The sequence below is a fragment of the Sebastes fasciatus genome, chromosome 3, assembly GCF_043250625.1.
Source record: "Sebastes fasciatus isolate fSebFas1 chromosome 3, fSebFas1.pri, whole genome shotgun sequence".
Taxonomy (NCBI): Eukaryota; Metazoa; Chordata; class Actinopteri; order Perciformes; family Sebastidae; genus Sebastes; species Sebastes fasciatus.
In genome coordinates, this window is record NC_133797.1 from 33,720,041 (window position 1) to 33,746,809 (window position 26,769).

At 40.2% G+C, this 26,769-nt stretch overlaps 1 protein-coding gene across 1 annotated transcript in view; it reads right to left on the minus strand.

The window, feature by feature from the left end:
• usp43a (ubiquitin specific peptidase 43a) overlaps window positions 1–26,769 on the minus strand; it is a 130,876-nt gene that overhangs the window by 34,999 nt on the left and 69,108 nt on the right. Inside the window, exons 5-8 of the mRNA XM_074630513.1 lie at window positions 24,636–24,771; window positions 19,769–19,913; window positions 5,793–5,961; window positions 1,680–1,791 (exon numbers count right to left, since the gene is read on the minus strand). Of these exons, the coding sequence (XP_074486614.1) occupies window positions 1,680–1,791; window positions 5,793–5,961; window positions 19,769–19,913; window positions 24,636–24,771 (562 nt within the window). The remainder of the gene's footprint in view (window positions 1–1,679; window positions 1,792–5,792; window positions 5,962–19,768; window positions 19,914–24,635; window positions 24,772–26,769) is intronic.

Genomic DNA, 26,769 nt, shown 5'->3' on the forward strand with positions numbered 1-26,769 from the left:
ATCAATTCTCGAGTGGCAAAAAATGGTTAAATTCAGCACCAACTCTGTGTAACAACTGATATCAACCCAGAAATTGCTGCAACAGCTTACAAGACATAATAGAGCATGGGGATGGCCATCATATACTTCAATCATAATGTTCTAAACCCTTATACACTTTCACAATTCATTTTAAATAATTAATTAATTCATGTTTATTTCTGATTGATGACTAGAACAACTTGACACACAGTGCTGAGCTGCATCTCAAATTAATCTTCAGGTTTCCAGCCTTCAGATGATGTACATCACCTCTATGTGACATCTACTGCTGACCTGCTATCACCCCCTAAAGACCCCCTGTAACGCCCTAAAAAAGACAAAAACGGGACTATTGTGGGTCTCAGAGGGTTAAAATGAGAACAACAGAGCACCAGCAAAAATTGAAGCCCTGCACCCGTGGGATATTGATGACCTCTTCAGCTAAAAATATCTGTTCAATCTACATCTAAAGACCCTGGTGATTGTGTTAATTAAGAGAAAGTGGGTGACGAGGGCAAGGGAAGGTTCAACGAGTTTGTATCTGGCCAAACAGGCTTTGAGGAGGTAACTAAGAAACAGAGATAACGATCAGTAAATAATATTTCTCTTTCTCCTCCGCCTTAGTTCTCTTCTTATAAAGCTGAAAGCTGCTCGCTCTGGATAAGGCCACCTCAAATATTGCCTGTCACCATGGCGTTGCCCATGGCAACTTGAGGGCCAGCAGTGGGGATGTGAGTGTCTGTGTATTTGAGAGTGGAGCGGTGGTTTAGGGCTCATGGTGTGCAGATCACTTGAACCGTCTATGGAGAAACAGATGAAGTGGAGATGTGCTTGTCGGTGATCACGAGTAGGTACAGAGTGGAGGAGAAAGTAGAGGTGGATTTTAACATGCAAGACTGGCTGTCCAGAAAACAAACACTTGTGTAAATCTTAATTCGGGAATGTAGCAGTAATAGTCAGTAATCTTCACTCATTATTCTGAAATATAGAACTTCTGACATAGTGATATAAGACGAGGATTTGTGTTATTGGGCTTTGAGTGGGCGGGGACATAATTAAATGTATGCTCAGCACATAAAACCATTATCACGCTCCCATAAAAGGCTTGGACTGTGTGTGAATATAAGATCCTGAGGTGCTCTCTTTGCTTTTAATCAAAGAATTCATTCAATATTGGTGGTGAAATTAAATTGTTTTACAAGCGTTTCAGCATAACGGAGCAAGAGATTGATGCACTCAAACATCACAGAATGAACTAAAGGACACTCAATTTTAATTGCATTAATCAAGTCCGATGACTAAGTATAGATAAAAAAGAGAACTACAATAGGTAATTAATAATAAGGAGCCAACACAATACTAATACATAATCAAAATCATGAAAAAGAAGCATCTGACGAACTGTTTTTTTAACTTTGTCGTTATTTTTAGCCTTCAATGTGACTCAGACGATTGTAAACAGACAATGGGAGCTATTTCATCTAAACACAGAACCCAACCTTAACGAAAATTGATTAACCTTCTAACTAATCTCGTCTCCGCGCTGCTATTTTAATTTGGTCCACTGGAGTCGAGAAGGCCTGGGAACCCCTGAGCTGATGGGTCCAAGGCACAGAAATAGAGTGGATGACATGTTATTGGTTATTGTGGGTTATTACCTGAGCCTGAGATCCATTCAGCATCAGATAATAGAGCTTGCTGAGGATGCTCTGCTGCAGCTGGTCCCAGGAGATGCTTCTGTCCTCACGCATGTGAAATGGAGGTCCAAACCTGAGAGAGGAGAGGAGAGGAGAGGAGAGGAGAGGAGAGGAGAGGAGAGGAGAGGAGAGGACAGGACAGGAGAGGAGAGGAGAGGAGAGGAGAAGCAAGGAAGGAGAGGAAGGAGAAGAGAGGAAGGAGAGGAGAGGAGAGGGGACGGCAGGAGAGGAGAGGAGAGGAGAGGAGAGGAGAGGAGAAGAGAAGAGAAGAGAGGAGAGGAGAGGAGAGGAGAGGAGAGGAGAGGAGAGGAGAGGAGAGGAGAGGAGAGGAGAGGAGAGGAGAGGAGAGGAGAGGAGAGGAGAGGAGAGGAGAGGAGAGGTGACGGCAGGAGAGAAGAGGTGAAGCAAGGAAGGAGAGGAAGGAGAGGAAAAAAGGATGGGAGAGGAGAGGGGACGGCAGGAGAGGAGAGGAATGGTGAAGCAAGGAAGGAGAGGAAGGAAAAGAGAGGAAGGTGAAAAGAGGAGAGGAGACGCAAGGAAGGAGAGGAAGGAGAAGAGAGGAAGGAGAGGAGAGGAGAGGAGAGGAGAGGAGAGGAGAGGAGAGGAGAGGAGAGGAGAGGAGAGGAGAGGAGAGGAGAGGAGAAAAAAAGAGAAAGAATGACAGAAAATGATAAATATTGTTTAACTTATAAAGTCATCCACACTCTAAAAAACATCATAAATTAATTTCAAAGAAGGTTGAGAAAGTGCCGGTTATAAAAAAGGTCATCGCAACTTATTGTGTCATCACCACATCTGTCAAGCTGTCAGGTGTCAAGTGCATCAAGGCTTTACTGTTAGTGCCTCGCGTCCTGCACTGACAGCTTGAAGAGACATTATGTGAGGTCAGGGGCCAACTAAAGCAGAGAAAGCTTGTCTGTATATCATCAATGCATCAATGCCTTGTAATGGGTTCTCTGTCTCTAGGTTAACTCAAGGCTGGAGCTCCTCCTGAATGCACAGCAGCGGCTATATAAAGAGGCTTTTATATGTGAGGTTAATGGGAGACATACTTGTGTTTGTCTAGTATATCACAATCTCTTCACAGTTTATTTAAACACACATAGCTGAAGATGAAGGTTGCAAGGTCTGCACACTTACACATTACAATACACTTAGCTCAAACTAATGTAGTTTGAAACAATAAATCCTACCTAAATGAAGGTTAGAGTGTTTTAGGGAGGTGTTGATTCAATGTTATGGTCATTATGGAGGCTGTAGTTTGTTGTCTCTGCTAGACCCATTAATTTCAGTTAAGGGGAAATCGTATTGCTACAGCATGTAGTCCAATGATATTTCAAACAATAGTGTGCTTCCAACTTTCTGGCAACAGCTGGGAGAAGGCCCTTTCCTGTTTCAATCATAGACTGTATATAAGTAGTCGCCGTGTCGTCACCCATTGGTTTGTACACTATGGTTTTGAAGTCTTCAGTTCAGCATTTTGGTTGTCACCATTTAGTTTTTTTGCAACCAGAAGTGACAGAAAAGGGTGGAGCTAAGAGACGTTTTTAGGCAACCAAAATGTTACAATTAACTTTCGTGAAAACACATTGTGAAAGGGTTAACGTTGTAAGACGAAAACGCGGACAACTCCCAGATTGTACGTCATGGTAGTGACATGTCAATCACAAGCCGCCCTAAAGCATCCCCTGCTTTATGGTCTATTTGACTCTAAATGGGACCATAATTTACTAACTGAGCATCATGCTGTATTGAAGAAGACTTGAAACTAGCGATTGAGACCATGAAACCAGAAAACCCCTGCTGGCTATTAGAAAGAATACAAGTCTAAGGCACTTAGGCATTGGCTTCACTTCTCAGAACCAGAGGTTGCACACTCATTTCAACATGACGATGGCCTCATGCACAATGCAAGGTTCATAAATAAATTGTTTTCCAAGTTTGGGAGTCAAAGAACTTAATTTGCCTGACCTCAATCCCCGTCAAACATCTCTGCAATCAGTCGGAGCGCTGGCTGTGAGCCGTGCTCTTGTGGCTGAATGCGAACAAATCCCTGCAGCCAGGTTACCAAAATCTTGTGAAAAGCCGTCCCAGAAGAGTGAACTATTCAGGTGTCCAAATACTTTTACGGGTCACATTTACTGCCATTTGATTCAGTTTCTTGGATTTATGCAAAGACATGCTGATATCATCATGCCAAAAATAATTAAACTGCTATCGTGGCTACCTTGGTTGTACCAAACATTGTGCAACAGACGAAGAACTGACCTTTAATTTTGGTGATAGATGGATACAATACAAAGAGAGACAGTTGTTTACAACCATACACATGAGGCATGTGGACAAATGAGTCCTCAAATGTCACATTCTGACATTATTAGGCCTTTCATAGGAACGCCTGTTATCAGACATGATGACTGAAACTGGATGACTGAAGAGAAATATGAATCCATCCTTCCCTGAGTCAATAATAGGTTGGACTTTATTGATTCCTGTACTTTCTTTGCACACAATGCTGTCTGAATGCTACTACAATTCTAACCAGGCACTCTCATGGACACAGTCTACCCGTGGTTGAACGAATGCTTCCATTAGAATGATGCTCTCTGTTACAAAGCACACAGTGTCTCATAATGGGAACATTACAGTGAATTACATTTACTGCAATTAATTGCAGTCCTACTGCTAGGATGAGGGATATTATGTTTGCATCATGAATGTGCCCGTACAAACACAGCAGAAACTGACTGACCCAGTCAGAGTGCACCAAAGTGAACATGCCTGACAAAATTCACTCTTAATGCAAAATGAATTGTTGTCTGGTGTTTGTATAATGTATCCTCTGACATGAATTTATCAGCTGTCTTTCGACTAAATCCTATGCATTGATATTAATGTATTCAGTTATCTTATTTAATATATTTTTCTTTTTCTTTCACATTTCTCCTTTGTTGTGTTGATTATTATTTTACTTTATCTAATGTTCATTTTATTCTATTTTGTTGTAGGTTCTGCAACTACATAATTTTTTAAAATGTAAATAAATACATTTTCACAAGGAATAATCAAAGATGGTCAAAGATGTTTACTGCTGTGATTTTAAATGTTTTCACTTCTCTTTTATGAATCACTGGAAGCTCAACTGGACTATCATACATTCATCATCAGCCATGATCCCTTGTAGTGTAATGAATTCATCTTTAAAGTAGCTGCAAAATAATCATGCATTAACTTAGACTGGCTGCATAAATCACTCACTTACTAACCAGACTGTATTATCTTGTAAGAGTCTGGTTAATTTTTTATATTTGTGATGTTGCCTACAGTGACAGTGTCATTACTGAGGAAGGTAGACGTGATCGGAGCATTTCTTCTCTGATTTGCCATTCAGCCCCTGTGGGATATTCATCCCCAAACAGTACGACACAGCTCACCTGTGGGCAGCAAACGAAAAGCAGCCATCCAGTTGCTTCCACCGTTTGTTTGGTCTAACTGTGTTGCTGTTGTACCTCAGATGCATTCTAGGTCGCTAAGTAACTTAATAATGCTTCTTACCTTAGTTAGAGTAACATATGGCAACCGACAAAACCAAACTTTCACAGGTTAAGTGCTTCAATTTGAGCTGCATTGTTCAAATCAGTCTCAGCTTTCAGCTATGGCTGAATGGGAGCTCAAGCTGCACAAATTAAATAAAACCAGCCCCGTCTGTGGCATTCATGCAACACTGTATATATGCAGGTCGAAACAGAAGTTGGATGTTGTCATTGAGACAGCATTGGATGATGAAAGTGGGAAAGAATAAATGAGGTATTCTATTTAAGGCTGTAGACACAGTGCAGCAGGAGAAAAGATGTCTCTACAGCTCTACTTGAACAAGCTCTAAGAAACTGTCTCCCATATGTAAGATGACACATCCTCAAACACAATCTCATGAAGTAAATTCAAGTTAACTGACTCTTCTACCGTATGCTTAACAGAACCGACAGTATGAAGCCCTAACTCTACAGCTGATCAGTAAAAAACTAAACTAGTAACAACAATAACAAGTTGAAAATCAATCAGCCTGCAGCTCACCTGACAGCCTGCTGACCAGATCCTGATGTGTTGCAGATGAGGAGGAGGACCTTCGTGGAGCCACCCTGGTTCAGGTATTCAGTGGAGTGGGTGCCAGACGGAGGTAACCTCTGACCGTCGGGTCCAGACGTAGAGTTGTAGGGGGAGGAGGGGAGGCTGTGGTGATACCCTGAGCAGAGCAGAGCAGAGGAGTGCACAGCTGTTTAATAAAGGCTGAGGTCCAAACTGTTGGTTATGCAATCACACACACACACACACAGTTATTGGAAACCATTATGAAAGAAATCTACTTGTCAACCAGGTGTGAATAGTTTTTGTGATGAAAAGTTTTCACAAGTACCTGCAAAATCCCATCAGTTATAGAATCATAACTACAGTTTCCACCTCTGTTGTGTAAATAAACAGGAAGTGGAACGATTAGACTTTAAAAATGTATAATTTTTTATAGCCAAAAAAAGGCTAAGCTCCTTTAAAGCTTCAGTGGGCAACAGTTTTTTGGCATCATTGGGCAAAAATCCCCTAATAACCTTTCAGCATATTGTAATTCAAGTGCTCTTAGAGAAAACTAGACTTCTGCACCTCCTCATGGCTCTGTTTTCAGGCTTTAAAAAATCGAACCTGTTATCGGGAGACTTTGACCAATCACAGGTCATTTCAGAGAGAGAGCGTTCCTATTGGCTGTGCTCTGGCCAATAACTTTTTTTAATCATATTTGCTCCATTTCTACCAAGTGCAGCTTTAAAGGAACAAAGTGTAGGATCTGGCGGTATCTAGCGGTTGCAGAGGTTGCAGATTACAACTTCTCCCCTGTGCCAAGCGTGTAGGATTGAGAGAGAAACGTGAAAAATGTGAACGGCAGTGGGAAGTACATGGGAAGTGAGTGGTGAAGCAAGAGAGAGAGAGTGGCGGCGACAGGAGCGAGTAACGTTATCGACTCCGGCCCAAGCTTGCCTGAGCTACTGTTGAAACAAGGCGATGCAACATGGCGGACTCTGTGAAGAGGACCCGCTCCCTATGTAGATATAAATTGGCCATTGTTGTTCAGGTTTCTCACTCATATGAAATCATAACTCCGTTTCTTATGAAGATTACGTCCAGGCATCTAAGTGCTGTTATTTTAATACTCAACTAAATCCATTAGCTCTGTTTTCACAGATGTAAGAAGAATCAATCAATCTTTAACTTGGAGGTGAATGAAAGGGTAAAGAGTATTAGTTGACAAAAGGATGAACAACTGTTACGCTGGTAGTGTGTTTTCAGTTTCTAGATGGTTTTAGTGCTAAAGTTCTGGTGAGGTTTAAAAAATTCAGTCAAAAAACAGAAACTACCTTGCTGGCAGAGAGCTGGTATTGTCACACCTGTTCAAGCACTTCTTCTACAAAAGTGTTACTCATATCAAAAGCTTATTCTATGCAGCTGGAGGCAGGACTGAAATGGACCAGAGTTAGAAAGCAGCTTTGGGTGCCAGAATGAGAAACTGCTATGCAAGGAGCGACATCTAATGTGACACGTTTACACTGTGATCCTGAAAACATTTTCAGAACGTTTCCATTAATATTGAATTGCCCTTTGATTTTTATTCACCCCGAGGAGCTGTAAGAATTACATTTGTTACCACACATGCACTTACACTTACACACACGCACATGCTGTGATTAATAGTGGGTAATAGCTGAGGGGATACAGGAGGCCCAACCTCTCGTCTCCCAGCAAACATAAACTTTGACATTATCAGAGGATTTAATTAAACAACGCTTGTTCGAACCCTACCCTGCAATTAATCACTGCCACCTTCCAACATCGCAGACAAAACAAACCAAAACACAGACGCAGGAAAGCAAGTGTGAATATAGATGTCAAGCGTAGATGTAACACCGTCACCAAAGCAAGCAGACGGATTATTACGACGCACACGCAGAAACACGAGCTTCAGTTACAGACACACTGAGGAAGTGTTATGTGAAAGCAAATCTTCAGAGACAAGGACAGAAAAACATTTTCAACTGAATAACTGGAATTTTAGTCAATAAATAGACCTTTTGGTTAAAACATAATATATGAATAAAAGAATAAAAGTGCTCAGAAAAAGATCAGAAAATTGAAAAAGCTTTGACTAATGTTTGTTTGAACCGCTACTAAATCACTCGGTGATGTTTTTCTTTTTCTCGGCAGACGGGAGCAACTCGATGTGACATTTTATGCATATTGCCTGCCCTTTAGATGGACAATTCATCTCTTCACTCTTTGTCTCAGTCACCCCTCCCTCTATCCTCTCTGTCACCTTTACCTCACAGTTTTTCACCTGGGAGGTTGAAAGTAAAAGACCCAAGAATTTTGTTTCGATCCAAACTGTAAGGCATGACTACCCGACCATTAACCCTCCAATTAACCAACAAAGCAACTATAATTTACCCCCTACATTTTAGAATTTGTGCAATAATCTTGAATGAATGTTTTCCCTTATTCGTTCCTTAGCAACTACTCAGTATTTTCATGCATCTTATTGCAAAGTGTTACTAAAATACTACAATTTAAAACATTATAGGAAACCACTGGTAGATAGTGGAGGGAGCAGAAAGGTGAAGAAGGGATAGTGTTTATTCTGTGTAATTTTCTGCATATACTAACACAACCCTGACTCCTTGAAATTCTGTTTATATACAGTGAATGTGTTTTGACAGTTACCCTTTGAAAGGGTAGTACAGTACAGTAATTGCTGACAGGATTATGCTCAACGTAATGATTAAGGTTAAGGGAAGAATGCTTTTTCAGTTAAATGTTAAAGTGCCAAAACATAACCATAAAATACAGCATGCATGAAATATGTTGTCAGGCAATGCTTTGCAGATTCGTGAGAAATACGCATGTGAACATTGAAGCTAGAGTTGGTATTTGTTCCTCAAAAACATTTTTGATATGTCGTGCATGGCAAGGAGCGTGATTTCGCCCACATGTCCAGGGGGCCGCTGGGAGAACCTCCTGCCAGACTCTCATTCTCACCTCCTCTTCCCTCCCTCCCTGAGACGGACAGAGGACAGAGGACAGTCACAGACGGAGGGAGGTGTTGGCTGAGTGGAAAAAGACACAGGGAGGAGTGAAAGAGAAAGGAGACCCGAGTAGATAGAAAAGGAGAGACTGTGAGAGTGAGAAGAGGAGTTCTCCCAGGGCAAAAGGATGATCATTTTTAAAAAAGTCATTTCCAAAGTGAATAAAAAAATGAACGGACACAAAAAGTCTGAAGAAAAAAAGCTGCATGTTGTATTTCATCTCATAAATGTATTTGTTGAATGATCAATTAGCATGATATTGAATTATTTGTTGTTGTGACAACGTCATGGCTGCTGTGGGAATCTGTTTATAATCTGCAATTTTTTAATTAAAAGATAAACATGAAGACTGAAGTGAATGCAAGTGAAGTCGGGGAGAAAGAGACAGAGACACAGAAAGAGAAGAGAAACAGAAATCGCTCTTGAGATTGGAGGTGGTGAGTATGGCAGCGTTAATTAAACAGCTTAGCCCTGAAAAAGACACGACTCTTCCTCTGGCGATCACTCTCTTCTCTCCCCTCGCCGTCTCATTTCTTCCTTTTGCATTATCTTATACTCCCCTCTCTCCCTGGTACTCTATTTATCATTGCCACTATCTGCTTCTACCCCACCCCACCCCCTTTTTTTTGCTGCAGTGTCTCAGTTACAACATGTCCTCATACCTAGACGACAGAATAGGTTGTTTGGCAATGACTCCCAAAGCAACATGTATGACCGTTGTGAAACGGTTGCAGTTTTAAACACATGGTTAATGTTGTGTAACGGAACTACTTGTGTACTTATGTTTAGGAAAAGATCATGGTTTTGGTTAACATAAGTACATTTGTTACGTGACGCAGTTACTACGTTACGCACGAGACCTATATATGACGTGGTTACGTATTAACGTAGGTATGTGACGTGGTTATGTACTCCCGTAACATACGTAACTTAAAATTACTCCATAACTAACTAAAGGCAGACTGGCTGACATCAAATGTAAATATGGGTCGTAATAGAGTGCTGCAGGAATGAGACCTAAAACACGGAAATGAGTTAGCATTAAAAGCACTTCCGGTTCCCTCGTCTGGAAGTCAATGGGTTTTTTGAATGGGTTTTTATTTAGATGTCTGAAATAAGGTCCGTGGTTAACACAAGTTGAAGAGATTTTAACATTTTGTTCTACAATATAAAGGTCAGTAAATAAAACACTTGTGAATTTTGAAGCTTTTATGTGTCTTAATAAAAAAGGCGGTTGCTAACAAGTGGCTAAATGAGACTACTAAACGTGATCACGCCGACTCGTCTGCCTTTACAGCCTCGTTGTTTATACTCACGTTCATGCGACCGTGGTGTAGTTCGTCTACAGCCTAACGTTAGCTTTTTACTTCTGGCGATTGTATTCACACTTCAAAAATCATAACAGTAGTAGTGTTCATTTGTGAAGACAAATTGCTGAACAAAACTTGTAAGTATCATAAACGTTTGTTTGCCACAGAGCTTATTTTCTGCAATAATCCAAAACCTAATGGAAAAATCCATTTGATTTTTAGTCAAGAGAACCCATGGCGATGCTAACTTCCTGGCTGACCAACAAACATACGTCATCCCTGCAGACCTCTATAAGCTGCTTGACGCAGACGACATAACTATGTGGCCGTTTGCTCAGTTAATATCTATAGACGCTGAGTTCCTGCATGAGTTAGAAATGTGCTCTTGATGGTGTCATTATTCTTTTAAGCCTTATTTGAAGTAATCATATTTTGCTGTTGCACCAGAGGCAAAAGTCTTTCATAACTGATCTTATTTTCCCAAACTGTTCTGTTTGTTCATCACTGATGTGTAAAAATAGCACAACTTGTTTAACCAACACAAAAAAAAAGGAAAAAAACCTCAAGAGGGGCTTTTGGCCACATCCTGACTGGAGCTGACACTCCTCTCAGGTGGTTCAGGACCAAATGAGTGACCCCTGTCAGTGCAATCCACACACCTGACTAAAAATACCCAGGGGGCCGTTAGGCTTAGCCCTCGACGAATCAGAGGTCCTGGCAGCAAACAGCCATCTGACCACGAATGCCCCCGTTGACAGCAAAGCACCTGAGCTTTCTGCCGACAGCAAAATGACAGATTAGGGAGGCGGCAGGAGAGGAGCTAAATACACCTGATGCCGCCCTCCTACTTCTTCTTTACTCTTTCTTTTTACCTTTCTTCCTCCACCTTCCCTATACTACACCCAATTCATCTTCTCACTTCTGCTCTTCTCTTTTTGGTACTGTATAAGAAGGCACAATATTGTGTCAACAGTAGCCACAATACCCTTGCTGCTGAAGGTGTAATCATGGAAATTGCACTTAGTTACATCATGTCTCAAATATTAGTCCAACAACAGCCCACAACACAGTGCTGCAGTACGTTTTTGTTGTTTATATCTGTGAATAAATAAGATTAAAATGGTAGACATGCTGTATTATGAGCTATGTTGCAGAACCAAAGACAAGTATGACCAAAGGTTTAGATGAGGACCATAAAAATAGGACACTTATTAACTAGCTTTATCCAGTGTCCACTGCCCTGCTGGCCGCTTCACTTCAACACTATTAAGCGGTGTTGTGAGTTATACTGTAGGTGTAGTTTTAACAGGCTTGTGGGCAGAGGAAGCTTTCAAGCTGGCATTCGCGCAGGCATTTATGCATCATTTGTGTTGTTCTTCATAAGGCAGCTGAGCCAAATGTTGCTGTTATTTCCCCGATGATTTGAGAACACGTTCCAGAGGCGGCGGTGGTGATCAGAGCACCAAGTGTAGACATTCTCTTCAGGTTATTTTAAATGATGAATCGTACTGGAGGGGCAAAAGATCCCCTGTGAACGTTCCTCGGATATTTTTGCTTTTCTGCACCGAGTTTGCTTTAGGCAACCTGTAATTGCCTTAATGGAACTGCACAGAGTGTGTACTTTGCAGGGTCTCATTTGCATGTGTGATGTCTTTGTCTCAGTAGGAGTTGATTTATGTACAACTTGTGTCCCCGTGCTCCCAAAGTTATGTTCCCTGCTGCAAGACAACACATGATCACTATATTTTATGAGCTGAAAATTTGAGAAAAAGAAAACTAAACAGAAACTACACTATTCTTAAAGCAGCTATAATCAATATTTTTATAACAATGACCCTGATGAAGACATGTGTTGGTCGCAACGCGTTGGTCATTTTAAACAATTACTGCCATGTAAAATAAAGGCATTTTAATTTTGTTCAAACACTACAGTGTGCCTTGGATTGTTTTTGAGGTAGACTTGCATTTTGTACTTTTTTAAAACCATAATCCACCCATGCAATAAGCCCTTCACAAGATTGAATAAACCCAATACATCTGAAGGATCCAAAGACCACCTGTATGTGATTACCACAAAGACCCAGCGGCGCTTCTACTCCATTGTCTTCATACACTTCTAGGGACTTTTTTCTTTAGAAAATATCTAAATTAATAGAGTAAGAATGTTTGATTTTCAGCATGTAGCTATGTAGTCAGAGATGTCCTGAAGTCAAATATATCAGTAATTGTCAGGCATTACTTTTTGTTTTTCACAGCAGCCCAAAAATCAAAGAATAAAGACATTTCCCTCACAAATTAGTGGTATTTTCTTTTTAATCTATAAGGGACATATGATGTTTTATACTTCTGGTGAATATAATCCAATCAATCTTATTTCCATATATGTATTTTGTATATACAGTTCCCTTTGTTATCACCTTATTTTGAGAACCGGACTTAGTGTATACTTCTGCTAACTTCTCCAAGTCAGCTCCGTTCTCTTTAAGCATCTATGGTCAGCTCCATCGGGGCTCTTTGACTGTATTTAACTTAAATGTCAGTATATGGGTGCTCTACAGTTGTAGCGTCGGCCGATTTGACCACGGAGATGTGAGTGACGGCTGACTTGACCGCACGTTACCGCAATACGATAACGTTTCCTGTCCATGACAGAGTTAGCATGCAGCTTTAGCCGTGATGTCTAGCTCCGCTTGTTCCTGGCAATGTGTGAAAACCCAAAGTGTTTCCATACTCTGAACAAAAGCCAGAAAATGGCCAAAAAATATACATATACATTACATCCATTCAATGATCTATGACTAGAGTAAAACACACACAGATACTGACTGTGTGTGACTGTGGAAAGTGATTCGTCTATTGTGCCGACCACATAAATGATGACAGTGTGTGTTCACTAGCGCAGAAGTAATACCTCGACTTTAAGTAGCTGATTGAAGGATGTGACTGCCCAGATAAACACCTCAGAGTAATCCCTGACTCTCCAGCTGTACACAGCTCTCAGCGGGTTGATGGGAACGACACAGTGGCTTACCCTCAGCTCCACAGTTCACCGTGACAGCACCTGAACACTCGAGAGTGCTGATTGTGGAGCCACACTGTACGGTAAGTGTGTGTAAGTGAGAAGAAGGGGAGAGAAGGAAAGAAAGACTTTGATTACTGCATCTATCTCAGAATGTAGATGCTGTTTGTGTGACTCAATTCCTGACTGATCGCTTTATCTCCATTGAGAAATCCCTTTTTTCTACCACCTTTCCCAGGGTATCACAGATTCTCTCTCTCTCTCTCTCTCTGTCCAGCTGGCCTCTCTCTGTGCTGGCAACTCCCACAATCCACTCACACTAACAAATCTTGATCGACTTCTCCATCACCACAGAGGTCTTTACTTTTTAATTTCAAGGGCACCAAATGAACGTCACACAAAGTTAGCACACTTTGCTTCCCTGAGCTACTATTCAGCAGGAAGTCTTTTTCTTTGCGCGGCATTATGGAGCTTTATCACTTTATGTTTATTATGTGCAAATTGCCTGGATTGTTGGGGGTGAAATAGGATGCTACTGTGGCGCTTTGGTCCTAATTGATTTTTCAGTGTTTTCCATCATGAGACCTCCTGCTGCCGTTTCCTCTAAATGCGAAACCTCATTATTGTACTTGGGAGCGGCGCTGATTCAATATCCCTGAAATTGTTTACCGATAAAGTCGGGAAAATCCAGCTCCCACACACTGAAATACACAGCAGGTTGTGACGACAGAGGAATTCCCTGCATGCATTAAACACTCTCCAGCATCACTGCCTACAAGGCATGACAGTTACTTAACTCGGCCTTAAATGAATGGCTACTCATTCATTGGTCGATATCAACCCCCACCCTAGAAAATTCCAACATATCTGCATCCTACAACATTGTGTGGTTCACATATTTCAGTTAAGAGAACATAAATATAAATATCACATCTCTTATGCCAGCAAACATATTTGAAGACTGCCTGCGTGCAACCACTCATCTAAAAACCCGGCCTTGATCAATCAGAAAGCAGCAATTTTTCAAAATGATCTTTTACTGCAAAACTCCTTACGAAGACTGTTTCCAACAATTCCTCAAAGTGTAGGCACAAAACAACATTTATAAAGAATTTTAGTCAAGACAGCATCACAGTACTGAGACTGCTTATTAGAGTGACAAATTATCTTTTTATGTATTGCTGATACGTTCCATCCTTGTACTGCTTGACTTAAGTGCAGCTTTTGATACAGTTGACCACAACATTTTGCAGCACTGGGTTGGTATATCTGGGACGGCTTTGAAGCGGTTTTGTTCTTATTTGACAAATCAGAATTGTTTTGTTTCTATTGGTGACCATGTCTCCCCTCACTTTTTAGTAAATTGTGGAGTCCCGCAGGGGTCGATACTTGGCCCAATTTCATTTTCGCTATATATGCTCCCACTTGGATACATTATACATAGACATGAAATTTTCATTTCACTTCTACGCTTATGACAGGAAAGGATCGATTTTTATTTCACTTATTACTTTTATAGCGCTTCACGGCCTGGCCCCAGGATATATATCTGAACTGCTGTCTTCTTAACAACCAGTGCGCAGCCTGAGATCCTCAGGCAGGAACCTGCTGACTGTTCCCACCTCACGCTTAAAGAATAAAGGGGACCAAGCGTTTGCTGTTAAGGCTTTTCAGCTGTGGAACGACCTGCCTGAGGAACTCCTGCTTGCAACATCAGTATCTTTCTTTTAAATAACTTTTGAAGACTTATCTTTATCATTAGTTTTAAAGCACTTCGTAATGCTGATTTTGATAAGTGCTACACAAATAAACTATTATTATTATATGGTCATTATGAAGCACCAATAACATGGTGGCAAAAATATAATTTTCAGGATCACAGAGGAAAAGATGGAGTTAAAGCAAGACAGGATGTGTGATGATGAACCCCATATCACAGTAGAGAATCATCATCTGCAGTACTGAATGTCCAAATACTGCAGTGTGGTAATTTGCCTTATTCCCATTTCATTCCTCCCTGTCATCTCCTGCTGTTAAAGCACATTTTTTAGTCCACACACCCTCGCCTCCCTCCCAGTCTGAAGAGGATAGTACATGAAGTGCATTTCTGAGCAGAGTTGTGCCATGCAACTCTACTGTTTTAAAGTCACTGTACAGCTGTCAAGTGACCTACAAATTGTCATGCTGTGGTGGCTTGACAAGGAGATAAAGACAATCCTGGGAGGACATCAGCATGTGACAGCTGCCTGCTTTCAGACGGAGAAAACTATAATTCTTTGCCACATGCTGATCTAACCTCTCTGAGAATATATTAAGGATAAATTCAGTGTTTCAGTCACCAGTTTATTACACATTGCCAACCTTATGTTTTTGCCATTACTGTGCTGACACTAAAGTGAAATCTCTGAAAGTTTAAAGTATATGTGGCTATGTTTAAGCTTATATATAGTGTATGTTTCTTTTTGTTTCTTTTTTAATAAGTCAATAAGTAAATGTATTTATTTATTGTAGTTAAAAATGTTCCCTGTTTCCTGTCTTGGCTAAGTTACTAGTCTCTGCAGACTCTATACTATGAGTTAATGAATATGGCTGTATGAGTTGCTCAACAGAATAATAAAAAGTCAGTCAATACAATAAGACATGTAATGGGTTGTTGATTTGGTGCACTGTTGGTTTCATGTTAAATCATCTTCTAATCTGTAACAATGTCTGTCACATAAATCCAATTTTATGAGCATGATTTTGGGTAAACGGATAAATCTTCACGTTGTTCCGTAGTGTTTCATTTATTACGTCTGCAAATCACAAATTAAACCTCCGCTATGGGGGTGGAATATGCGGTGTATGTTTCATCATGTATGATCAGCAGGTTGTTATTGAGAGTTAATAATGGTAATAAGAGAAGTTAACACAATTAAAGACAATTTATTCCCAAATGATGCACATCTATGACTGCTAATAGATGAAAACTTGGTGTCTCCAGAGAGCATGAAGAAAATAATATTGTTGATTTTTCTACTGATTCCTTAAAGCTACAGTTTGGGGTTTTTCAAGCCTGACCATTATTTCTACTGACCACGTTTTGTACTGCTGCCACAGCCTGGTGAGAACAGATCACAGATTTAACTTCCCTGCTCCATATAGTCCCTAAACACAAGCCTTTTTTTTTTTAAATATTGAAAAATGAAATCTGAGCATTTAGACTATAGCACGAACCAGATACACACCGATTACATTACGTACCCACCGCCACCACTGTCGTTTTGCCTTTTTTTTTACAGAAATAAAACCCATTCAGTTCATTTTGGCGTATCAGCACCATGTTATCAATACATAGTGGGACAACGGACGCTACAAACTGAAAGAGAATGCACCTGCTTCGTAAGGAGTCTCAACACAGAGCAGCAGGTGTTATATTTCACACACGGGACGAGAGAGAGTTGTCAGACAAGACGATGGCGGAGTATTTGGTGTTGAAACGAAAAGCAAAAGCGCCTATTTGGCAATATTTCAAATTTAAATCCAATGCTATAAGGGAACCATAATGTTAATGAGATAATCGTCATGAGGAGGACGGAGCTGTGTTCGCTGCAGAGCAGCACCGGGTGGAAACCTGCAGCCCTGCAGCGAAAGCTCTACCGGGGAGGCCAGACACACAGTCACCTGGCGGTAAAAATCAAAGTAAGCGCTACATATATTGACCGTCATCTTTTCTTGTAAAATGTCCGGTGTAATCGGTAACACCGGTGCTGTCATGAGTTTACTAACCGGTGGGAAAATGTCCTCACTGTCACATCCCGAACTTAGATCTCCTTAGGAAGTTGTCCAGTGAGTTGTGTGTTTTTCATTACATTTTTGGTTCTACAGGCTTTCCATACAGTCATCCATCACGGCAGCAGTCTTTTGTATTTTTTCACAGAGGCTGCAGAAAACAAGCTTACATGATGGACAGCAACAATACTGTAGCTGAAGGGTTGTTGAGTCTGAGGAAGAGACTTCTGCACTACCTGACATGTGTGATGAAGACCAAATCAAACAACTTCACCATACAAACACATATTGATCTGGCTTGTGTGTCATTATGTACTGTACTGCCTACTTACTGCAGAGTGACTACACTGAATTGGCAAAGTGAGGCCTCTTCAAGCCCAAGAGTAATTAGGGTCTTACATAACCTCGGTAACCATAGTAACACTTTTACTGCTTCAAACCAATATGGATTCTTTCATTTTAGACTTTTTGAAATACAGTTGACAAAATAAGTACCTTGTAGTAGTTTGTCAAGTTCTGATAAACCACCGACGACAGTGGTGTTTTATTCTCCTGGTGTGATGACAGATTACCATCTCCGTGTTTAGGCTGAACACTTGAAACAGAGATATGGTAAAAAGAGTACTTTCCCATTATGCTACAGACCATAAAACTGAATTATGCTCGACGTAAAAAAGATTCCCTGTGTTACCTGGTCTGCCGTCCATCATCTTTTATCACCGTAATGCCACGCGTGGGTCTCAGCTGTAATGATTGTGTAAATTCATGTGCTACACTTTATGAAACATGACATAAATCTCACTGAACGAAGTTATGATATCCTGGAATCTGGTCTGCTGTGATCTTATGAATTATTCCGTAGTAAGGACCATTCATCATTTTCCTCAGGTTGCTCATAAGAGCGGAAGTCACATTTCCCAGTGAGTACTTGAATATGATTCACTACATGTATTTCTGTTTGTGTGTGTGTGTGAATGTGTGTTATGTCCAGTGTCTAATGGATTCATTACCTCCTTGACTTACACAGTGCATCTGTGTGTGTGTTTTTACTCATGCATGTGTGTTTGTAAGTGAAAGCATACTGTACTGTATGTGTCTGCTCCTTCTCTCACTCAGTACTGTGACACTGTTTTACTATGTGAAGTGACAACAGAAATGCCTCCTGTTGAGAAAGTGAAGAGGCTTCATTTTTCATGAGCACTTTGAGCACGTATGTGAATTATTGATGTCATTCTTCTTTGGTGGTAACAAAACCTCCCCATAAAGGCTTCATTGGACAAAGGATGACTACAACTTCCCCTAACTGGCAACCTTCAGAGCTGGCAATTAATGACCTCACGCTGACAGTGGTAATATGACTCAATTAAGCCCCTTTCAGACGTGAACATTGATCTGTTAAAGTAACTGCTGTGTGATAAAAGAGATCTACAGCCCTCTTGACCTCCTCAGCATGATGGGTGGAAAGTAATGCCGTCAAGAGAAAAGACAAACGTTCACACCGGCTGATGAAAAATAAAACATCTTTTACCACAACGCTTCACTGCCATCCATCTACAGCGAGAGGATGATGCTAGCCATTGCTTCATTAACTCCACTAACTTGTCTAAGCACCTGTAACTTCCCTGATCATGTTTCTCATAAATCCAATGACTCATTAGATGTATGTTTTACGCAATCCAATAATGCCTACATTGCTACAGTTAGGCTTAAAACTACAGAAATATCACTTCAATATTTTTGGGCCGGTGTGGTTTAGTGATCTCTCTTCTCTTGCTGGTGCAGCTGCTATTCTGGTTTTGTTTGCTGGAGACATTGTCACACATCTCTACATGACTGATTACTGACATCCGCTCTTGTTTTGTTATTACTATGTTATAAATAAAATATGCTTTATATCTTCCAGCTATAAATCCAGACTGCTTATTGCTAAAAAAGTTTGTTTGACTTCATATGGTCAACAATATACAGTATGTCCTGATTAGATTGTCCATTTTCTTACATACTAAAAATGTCAAACTAAGTGGCCTACAGTTTCCTGCTCATGATTTTTGGAAAATTGCACTGATTTGTGCATCTTTCCTTTCACAGGGTGAAAAAGATTCTTCTAACGATTGATTATATAATACTGTCAGAGGTTCAGCAATCACACAGGCCAATTCCTTTTAATCTGAGGATGTATTGCATCTAGCCCTGGTGAATTATAGATGTTAATATTCTCTAGAAGAAGTTTTGCATCCTCAGTAGTCATTATAAATCTCTCTACTTCATTAATGTAAGGACACAGAGCTCTTCTGTCGCTGTTTTACTCATGAACAAAAGAGAGGGGGAGCAAGCGCTTGAGAATATTCATGAAAGGGAAGTTTTACCTCTGACATGTGGCTTTATCTTCTAGATGGTTCTTACTTGTCAAAATCTGATAACTTCTCAGAGTTTTAGATAAATTAATCATTTGTAGGAGCTCATCCAGGTGAGATATAACTCTGGCAAACTTTTTATTTAGGATGATGTGATTCACCAGGCTGGCGTTCAGACACATTCAATTTAAAGTGTTTGGGTGATATCATGCATGAATAAACAGAATGAAAGGAGGAATACAAATCCCACTGCAGACACTGGACCTCTCCTCATCAAAATAAAAAGTCTGCCTGTGAAAAATACTCACTGAAAGTGAAAACGGTTAAAAGTATAAGTGTGAGTTAGTGTGAATAAAAGTTAATCAAGGAGGACAGCGGGAGACTGAAAAAGAGAAAATTGGAAATGAGGAAAAAAATGAGCGTGGGAAGTCAGTGACTTTGCTGTTTTTGATGGACATCCTGTTACCGTGGTTACCTGAGTGCGGTGTGGAGCCTCCACGACTGTGGATGGGAGGAGCGTGAAAGGCGTAGATGACGTCGCTATCAGCAATTGCTGTCAGGTCATCGTCATCTGAAAAGGAACGCTGGAAACCCGTGGAGTACAACTCTGATAGGATGACCTGGTGAGAGAGGGAGAGAGAGAAATACATCAAGACACTTATTCAAAACATGAACATCTGCAAAGGGAATTATATTAAGGACAAGTTTCTTCTTAGTCTTTTTTATCTATCAGAAGTGTATTTCCTAGTTTCATGTCTAAGAAAAGATATCCAGAGGGCTGACAGTGAAACAGAACATTTGTACCAAGTAAGGAGAGCCATTCAATTATCACTGCTGAATATTTTGTACTGGGAAGTATCTGAAGTTCAGACTGAGAAGTTTTTGTGATTGACTGGCAGGTGTCCTGTTAAATGATATTAAAGTGCAGAACCTATGTGAAAGGATTATTAGGGCACGGCCACACTAATTGACATTCGCCACCCGAATGGGGTGAAAAAACATTTGCTTCCAGCTATGAAGCACAATCACATCTTTGCATTCACGTGGAATTCAACTCTGGTGAACTTTCAGGCAAATATCACCTCGACGGGCGATGGTCACTCGCCTGCATTCACGCATGTGTGACCGTGCCTTTAAACTGCTGGGAACCATAGCAACTGCACTTAACTCCTTCAAAGCCTTTGTGTTTACCGTGTTCACGACAAGAGTCCATATGAACGACCCTCTATTCACAACTTCTTAAGTAAAAAAGTTTTTGAAAGCTCAGAGTTTACGAGTTGTGACGTGTTTGTTGACGTTTTCAAAGTTGAAAGTTAATTTTTTGGTGCATAATAAGTTAATACATTGTAATTTTAGTCGTATATTGATTTTCTTCGTAACTGTATGATATGTCTGAGGAAAATGTTGATATTCCCAACGGCCTCATCTTTTCCCTCTATCATTATGCCTCTTCATTATGTTAGCCATTTGCTATTGTTAATTGTTAGCCTCTGCAGCTTCTAGACGCCGACAGTAACGTTAATATTGCCGTTGCTTATCAGCGGTGTTCTCACGACTTAACCACTTGAACGCCAAGCATATAGTGCACATGACTTCCCATGGTGTAAACACGAGCTCATGAGTTTCATTTGAAGGCACCATGAGTTAACTCTCACCGGTGAAACAGACCGAGCCATGAGTTTTGTTGACTAAAATCAAACTCATAATGATGTATGACGGTTTAAACACAGACCGGGGTAAGTGGCCGGTATGATAGACTCAGTATGTGTTTGCGAACAGAAATGTCTCTGTTCCATGACTTGCTTTTGCCAAACTCACATGTAAAGAAGTGAAAATAACCATCATGTTGGTTACAAATGTGTTAATTTTTGTCCTCAGCTGTCATTGCCCTATGTTTTGGCGTACCCCCCTTTTAATATTGAGTGCAAACACCCCACCTACCTGTGTTTTGGTGTACGCTGGTAGGAATTAAAAGCAGAACCAATACGAGTGATAAAGGTGTAAATATTCCTACTTTAACAAATGCAACAAAACCAACAGAAGAGTGTGGGATGTTAATTAAGCACAGCGTCTACACTCAGTACTGAGAAGAGGTCTAATCAGTGAGTGAAAACACCTGTGTGGGTAGACCACGGGTGTGTAGGAGATGCAACAGTGCAACTAGAAAACCTCACACTGTGAACTGAAATTAATTTCCTCATCAGGAAGCCAGGGAAGTTGAAACAAATCTTCTGCTAGTTTGCAAAACAATTCAACTGCGAATTTGAATTGTACAAGAATGATAAAAAGCTTCTATTTGCATAGTGTTTTCTTTGTAACTGCCCTTAAAAAACTCACAACTAATTCATGGTCCATTAGCTGATTTAAATAGATCTGCCCCTCAGGAAATCAAACAGAAGAACGTTGATGCATCAACACTGACATAAAGAAAACACTTCATTTTACAAGTCCGCAAATTTCATGGTATTTAGGTGATAATTAGCAAGTAACATATTTGAAGTTTCTTTGGAATTACTGCCAAATCAACTCAATATTTACCTAAAAAATTATCGGAAATTACTTTATTATAAACATTTATATTTAATAATTATATGCTAAAAATAGCATACAATGGTTAAAATAAGGCCCTTAAGGCTTGAGAAGCGGCTGCTCTTCATCGGAGGTGGAAAACAAAAACTAATAGAAGACACTTCTGATCAGACACAAATCTCACCATTGTGTGACTTATTGTCTACACAAATGTAACCTGGTAGCTAATGTAATGATTCAGGGAGTTTTTTAAGACATTTCAAAGAAGTTATTATGCTAATAAAAATTATTATCTATTTATCAGCAGACATGGAAATAAAGCATATCAATTAACTTTGTATTCTTTTCCTGGAAATGTATTAAATAATGTTTATAACAAAGTCATTTTAGATACATTTTGAGGTAAATATTGGGGTAATTTGGCAGTAATTCCAAAGACATTTCAAACAGCTTACTTGCTAATTATCACCTAATAACTATGAAATTTGTTGACCTGTAAAATGAAGTGTTACCGAAAGATCTAAAGGCAAATACATAGCAGACAAGGAAAGCCGAACGTGACATAAAGAGCATCACTCTTCTCATCCCTCTCAACTAGGAACATTATTACACCCAGGTGTGAATACAGTGTATTTCAGAATAGATTTTGACATACAGGTATATTTGTTCTATAACAATAGATAACAGAACAATCCACTTATGTACCACGAAAAGAGTATTTTTCATTTTATGGGACATTCAAGTCTTTGCTTCTCTTTTCCTCTCCCGCTGCTGTGGGCACAGGTTTTATAAAACCTAGAAATATTCATCATCTGTTGTCCGGCAGGTGGAAGATTTATGAACACACGCCTCTGGAACCTTTTCCTCTAGCCTTTATCTTGTAGGTGACATTTCAGCTAACTGTGTGCATGCACTCAAGTGTTACCCTGCTATAAAAGAGAGTTATGTTTTTTTTTTTTTTTTTTAAGCTGGGTTTCATTTTTTACAATGTTGGCCATTATTCTTGTGAAGGAAATATTTTTCTCACTGCCTTCATCGCTGAGAACGGTGGATGTGAATCATCACAGGAGGAAGCATTAAATCATGGAGGTTTTAAACAAGTTCACCATTTAACCATATTATCTAACTACTTATTTGAGGCACAGGTGTTAGAACAATGATTATCCAAGCTGTCCGTTGTAAACATCTTTTATATCTTGCAGACTTCCTGGTTGAACTTTAATCCACTGTACTTGGCACGGTGATTGGTGTAATTGGTGGACTTTGTTTTCACTTTCAAATAACTGGTTGAGGTAATAGACATTGGACTTTTTTTTTTTTAAAGTAGAAGGAAACAATGGCTGTATTCCACTTACAGATCCCAGATTATCTTTGTTATTGATTAACCCTCTGAGACCCACAATACACCCATTTCTTTGTCTTTTTTAAGGGGGTCCAGGGGGTCTTTAGGGGGAGATAGCAGTAAATTAATGAATTATTTTTTTATTATAAATTGTGAAAGTGTATAAGGGTTTAGAACATTATGATAGAAGTATATGATGACCTTTCCCATGCTCTATTATGTCTCATATGTTGTTGCAGCAATTTTGGGGTTGATACCATTTGTTTTCACCATTTTTTACCACTAGAGAATTGATAAAAATGATCAATAATCCCTTCAAAATACCACATTAAGACACCAAGACCTTGAGGAGCACCATAGAAAAAGTCATGTTGTGAATTGGTATAAAAAACGTTTGACATTTGGGGATTTCTTCAAGAATTGCATTTTCCGGCCCCCTTTTTGTCACTCTACCTATGAAAGCCATCCATCCTCTGAATGTTCTAGGTCTCTAGTTTGTGGTTGTAAAGTTTCATGAGGCTGTGATTATCCTAGAGGTCACCACAGGTCATTTTATACAGTGAAGTCAAATTTTAAAAAAATGGTCTCACTCTATGAAATGGCTACTATGGGGACTAACATCATCACACATGAATACAGTCTCTGCTTTACAGTGATATGCAATTTATGTAATTCAAGACTGTTTAGGGACTCCAGCATGCAGAAATATTCTAACACATCATTTTCAGAATAGGCGAAAATAACACATTTATACTGCATGCATAAAACTTCATGGTTTTTGCCCAAAACGGCATGCGATTATCATAAAGTGGGCATGTCTGTAAAGGGGAGACTCGTGGGTACCAATAGAACCCATTTTCATTCACATATCTTGAGGTCAGAGGTCAAGGGACCCCTGTGAAATAGGCCATGCCAGTTTTTCCTCAACAAAATTTTGCCTATTCTTGGAGCTTTACTGAGCCTCATTCAACATAACAAGTTGTTACCAATGGATTCCTTAGGTTTTCTAGTGTCATATGGTATCGGTATCTTCACTCTAGCTTTATTTTTGTTTATTTTGGCTTTATGATAAATGCCTGTCAGAATTGTACATTGCCCAAAGTGAATGTCAAATTGCTTGTGAGTTCCCACCAACAGTTTAAATCTAAAAGATACTCAATTTTAAATGATATACAGTATAACAGAGCAAAGCAGCAAATCCTCACTTTTAATATGCTGGAAATGTTTGACATTTTTGGACAAAAAGAAACCTGGGTAATAAAAACTGATTTCTCATTAAAGCCCATACAGTAGATAGTTATAGTCCACTCACACAGGTGTTATTCTACCTGATTCAACCTCTTCTCAGGACTGTGAGTGCAGACTGCTTAATTTACATCTCCCTCACAAACTCTATAGAGTTTGGTCATTTCTGGCATCACGTCACAATTTCCCCCAGAGCAGAGGTCTGTTTGTGTGTGTGTGTGTGTACCTGGTCCGGGGAGATTTTGCCCTCCTCTGCCACCATGGCTCTCAGGCAGGACAGGGAACCAAGGAGAGGTACAGCCAGCCCCACCCGCAGGTACCTCTGACCCTTCGTACTGAACACCAGCGTCACACACATCGGCCTGTGGGGCAAATAGAGGAGGGGGCGAAAGACAAAGGGGGGGAGGGTGAGGAAGTGTGTGTGTGTGTAAGGGAGGGAGGGGTAGGAAGACAGAGAGAGGAAGACAGATGATATTGAGCAAAGTGCCAAATTGTTTTGCAATTCTAATTCTGCATGTTTACATTTATTACAGATTCCAAACACACCCTGGCATACTGAGTTATCTACATATTTGTATGCAGACACACACACACACATATCAGTTGTTACGCACATAACGTTTAGAGATACACATATCAACCAAACCCAAAAAGAGAGAGAACAATGTAATTGTGCAGAATTCAAGGACGCCGGGGGCGACAGAAACCGTGTTGTCAGTTCGTTCAAGAGATGTATTTGAGTCCTGATGTATTTCAGCTGCTAAACAGCAAAAACAAAACATTCAATAATAAAATGAGACTTTTGAAATGCACTGCTGAGCTGTTTCACGTCTAATAAGATTGGGGAAATGATTTCCTCTGACAATACTGTCGTACAAAAATCTAATTTCACGAGCGTAAACCATTCGATTTGTCTGTGTGTGACTTAATATCTGAAGTGAATTAACTATTTTCAGATGTTGTCTTCAGTGTTTCATTTCCCCCTTGAGTGTGTGTAGATTTATGCGTGACTGGACATGACGAGCTACACCAGCACATTGACGATGGTCCCGCAGGAAGCTGCTGTTGTGCTGGGACACGTCTGATTTAAAGCAATCTGAACACCTCCTGTCAGGGATGCAGGGATGGAAATGATGGAGGGACATAAAGGAGAGCAGGTAGCATTGAGGAGAGGACAGAGCACGGAGACAGGCTAAGGTCACGCCTTCTCATTTGGGAAGAAGACGGTGTAATCGCTGACACGTCCACTTCCTGTTTCCCATCATGCATTATTCAGGAGAGTAGTGTGTTTGCAGTGGGGAGGCTGACAGGGCAGACGGCGGAGGACCTGAGCAGATGTTTTGTTTACGTTGTTAGATGCTCTGAGATGAGACGCCGAGGTGTGCAATGAAACGGGATGAGAGGTGTAGGATGACACTCGAGACGAACAGGAAATAGAGATGTCATCTTACAAAGCAGGTTTTTTGCAGCCTCCCAGCCCCCTACTAGGATTGGAGCATAATAGTCTCTATTAAACGTCAACCTTTCCCTCTCATATGTCCCCGCACGAAGCACCGAGAGTGCACGGTGCTCTTCAGGTTCAAAACATTCAAAATTGTCTTGAAAAACTATGTTAGAGCTCGGATCAGGTTCAAATTGTTTACAGATTTAACAACCCGAGAAGTGTTTCTGCATGTTTTAGATCAATAGACCTTTTTCACGGCGGACATTTTTACATGCCAGAGTAGGAAACGCACTGGTGTATTCAATAACATTAATGATAGCTTTCCACTAAGGGGAGGTCCTGGTATTGTGCATGCTGGTGCACTGGAATACCTTAATGGGAAACTTCAGGGAACTGAGCTATTGTTAATGTTTAAGCTGTTCTCATACACCGTTTGTAGCTATATAGCACTGTAATTTGTATATATCCCACAAAATCAATACCTATAATCAGTGAACCAGGAAGTATAAAGAGTGACAAACGGCGCGTAGGGAGGAGGTCGGGGTGGATGGGTCAATAAACACCTGGTTTTAGCCCAGGAGACCGGTGTTCATATCCCGTGTGAAACCATAAGTCAACTTTTATTCATTTGTCACGTAACTTCTGTACTTAAGTTACACCATTTCTGTAGTTATTTTAACCCAAACCACGATCTTTTCCTAAACCTAACTAAGTAGTTCTGTTGCCTAAACCTAACCAAGTAGTTTCCTGGGAAGATAGAAGTTTATTTTGAAAAGACTGTATGCATGTAACGAGCTGAAATTGTCACGTGTTGCTGGACATTCGTGGGAAAACGCGCAAAAAATGAGGAATAACTTCCATATAAACTGTTGTATGAGGATAGGCTGTAATGTTATCAATTTTACCTGTGCTTTTC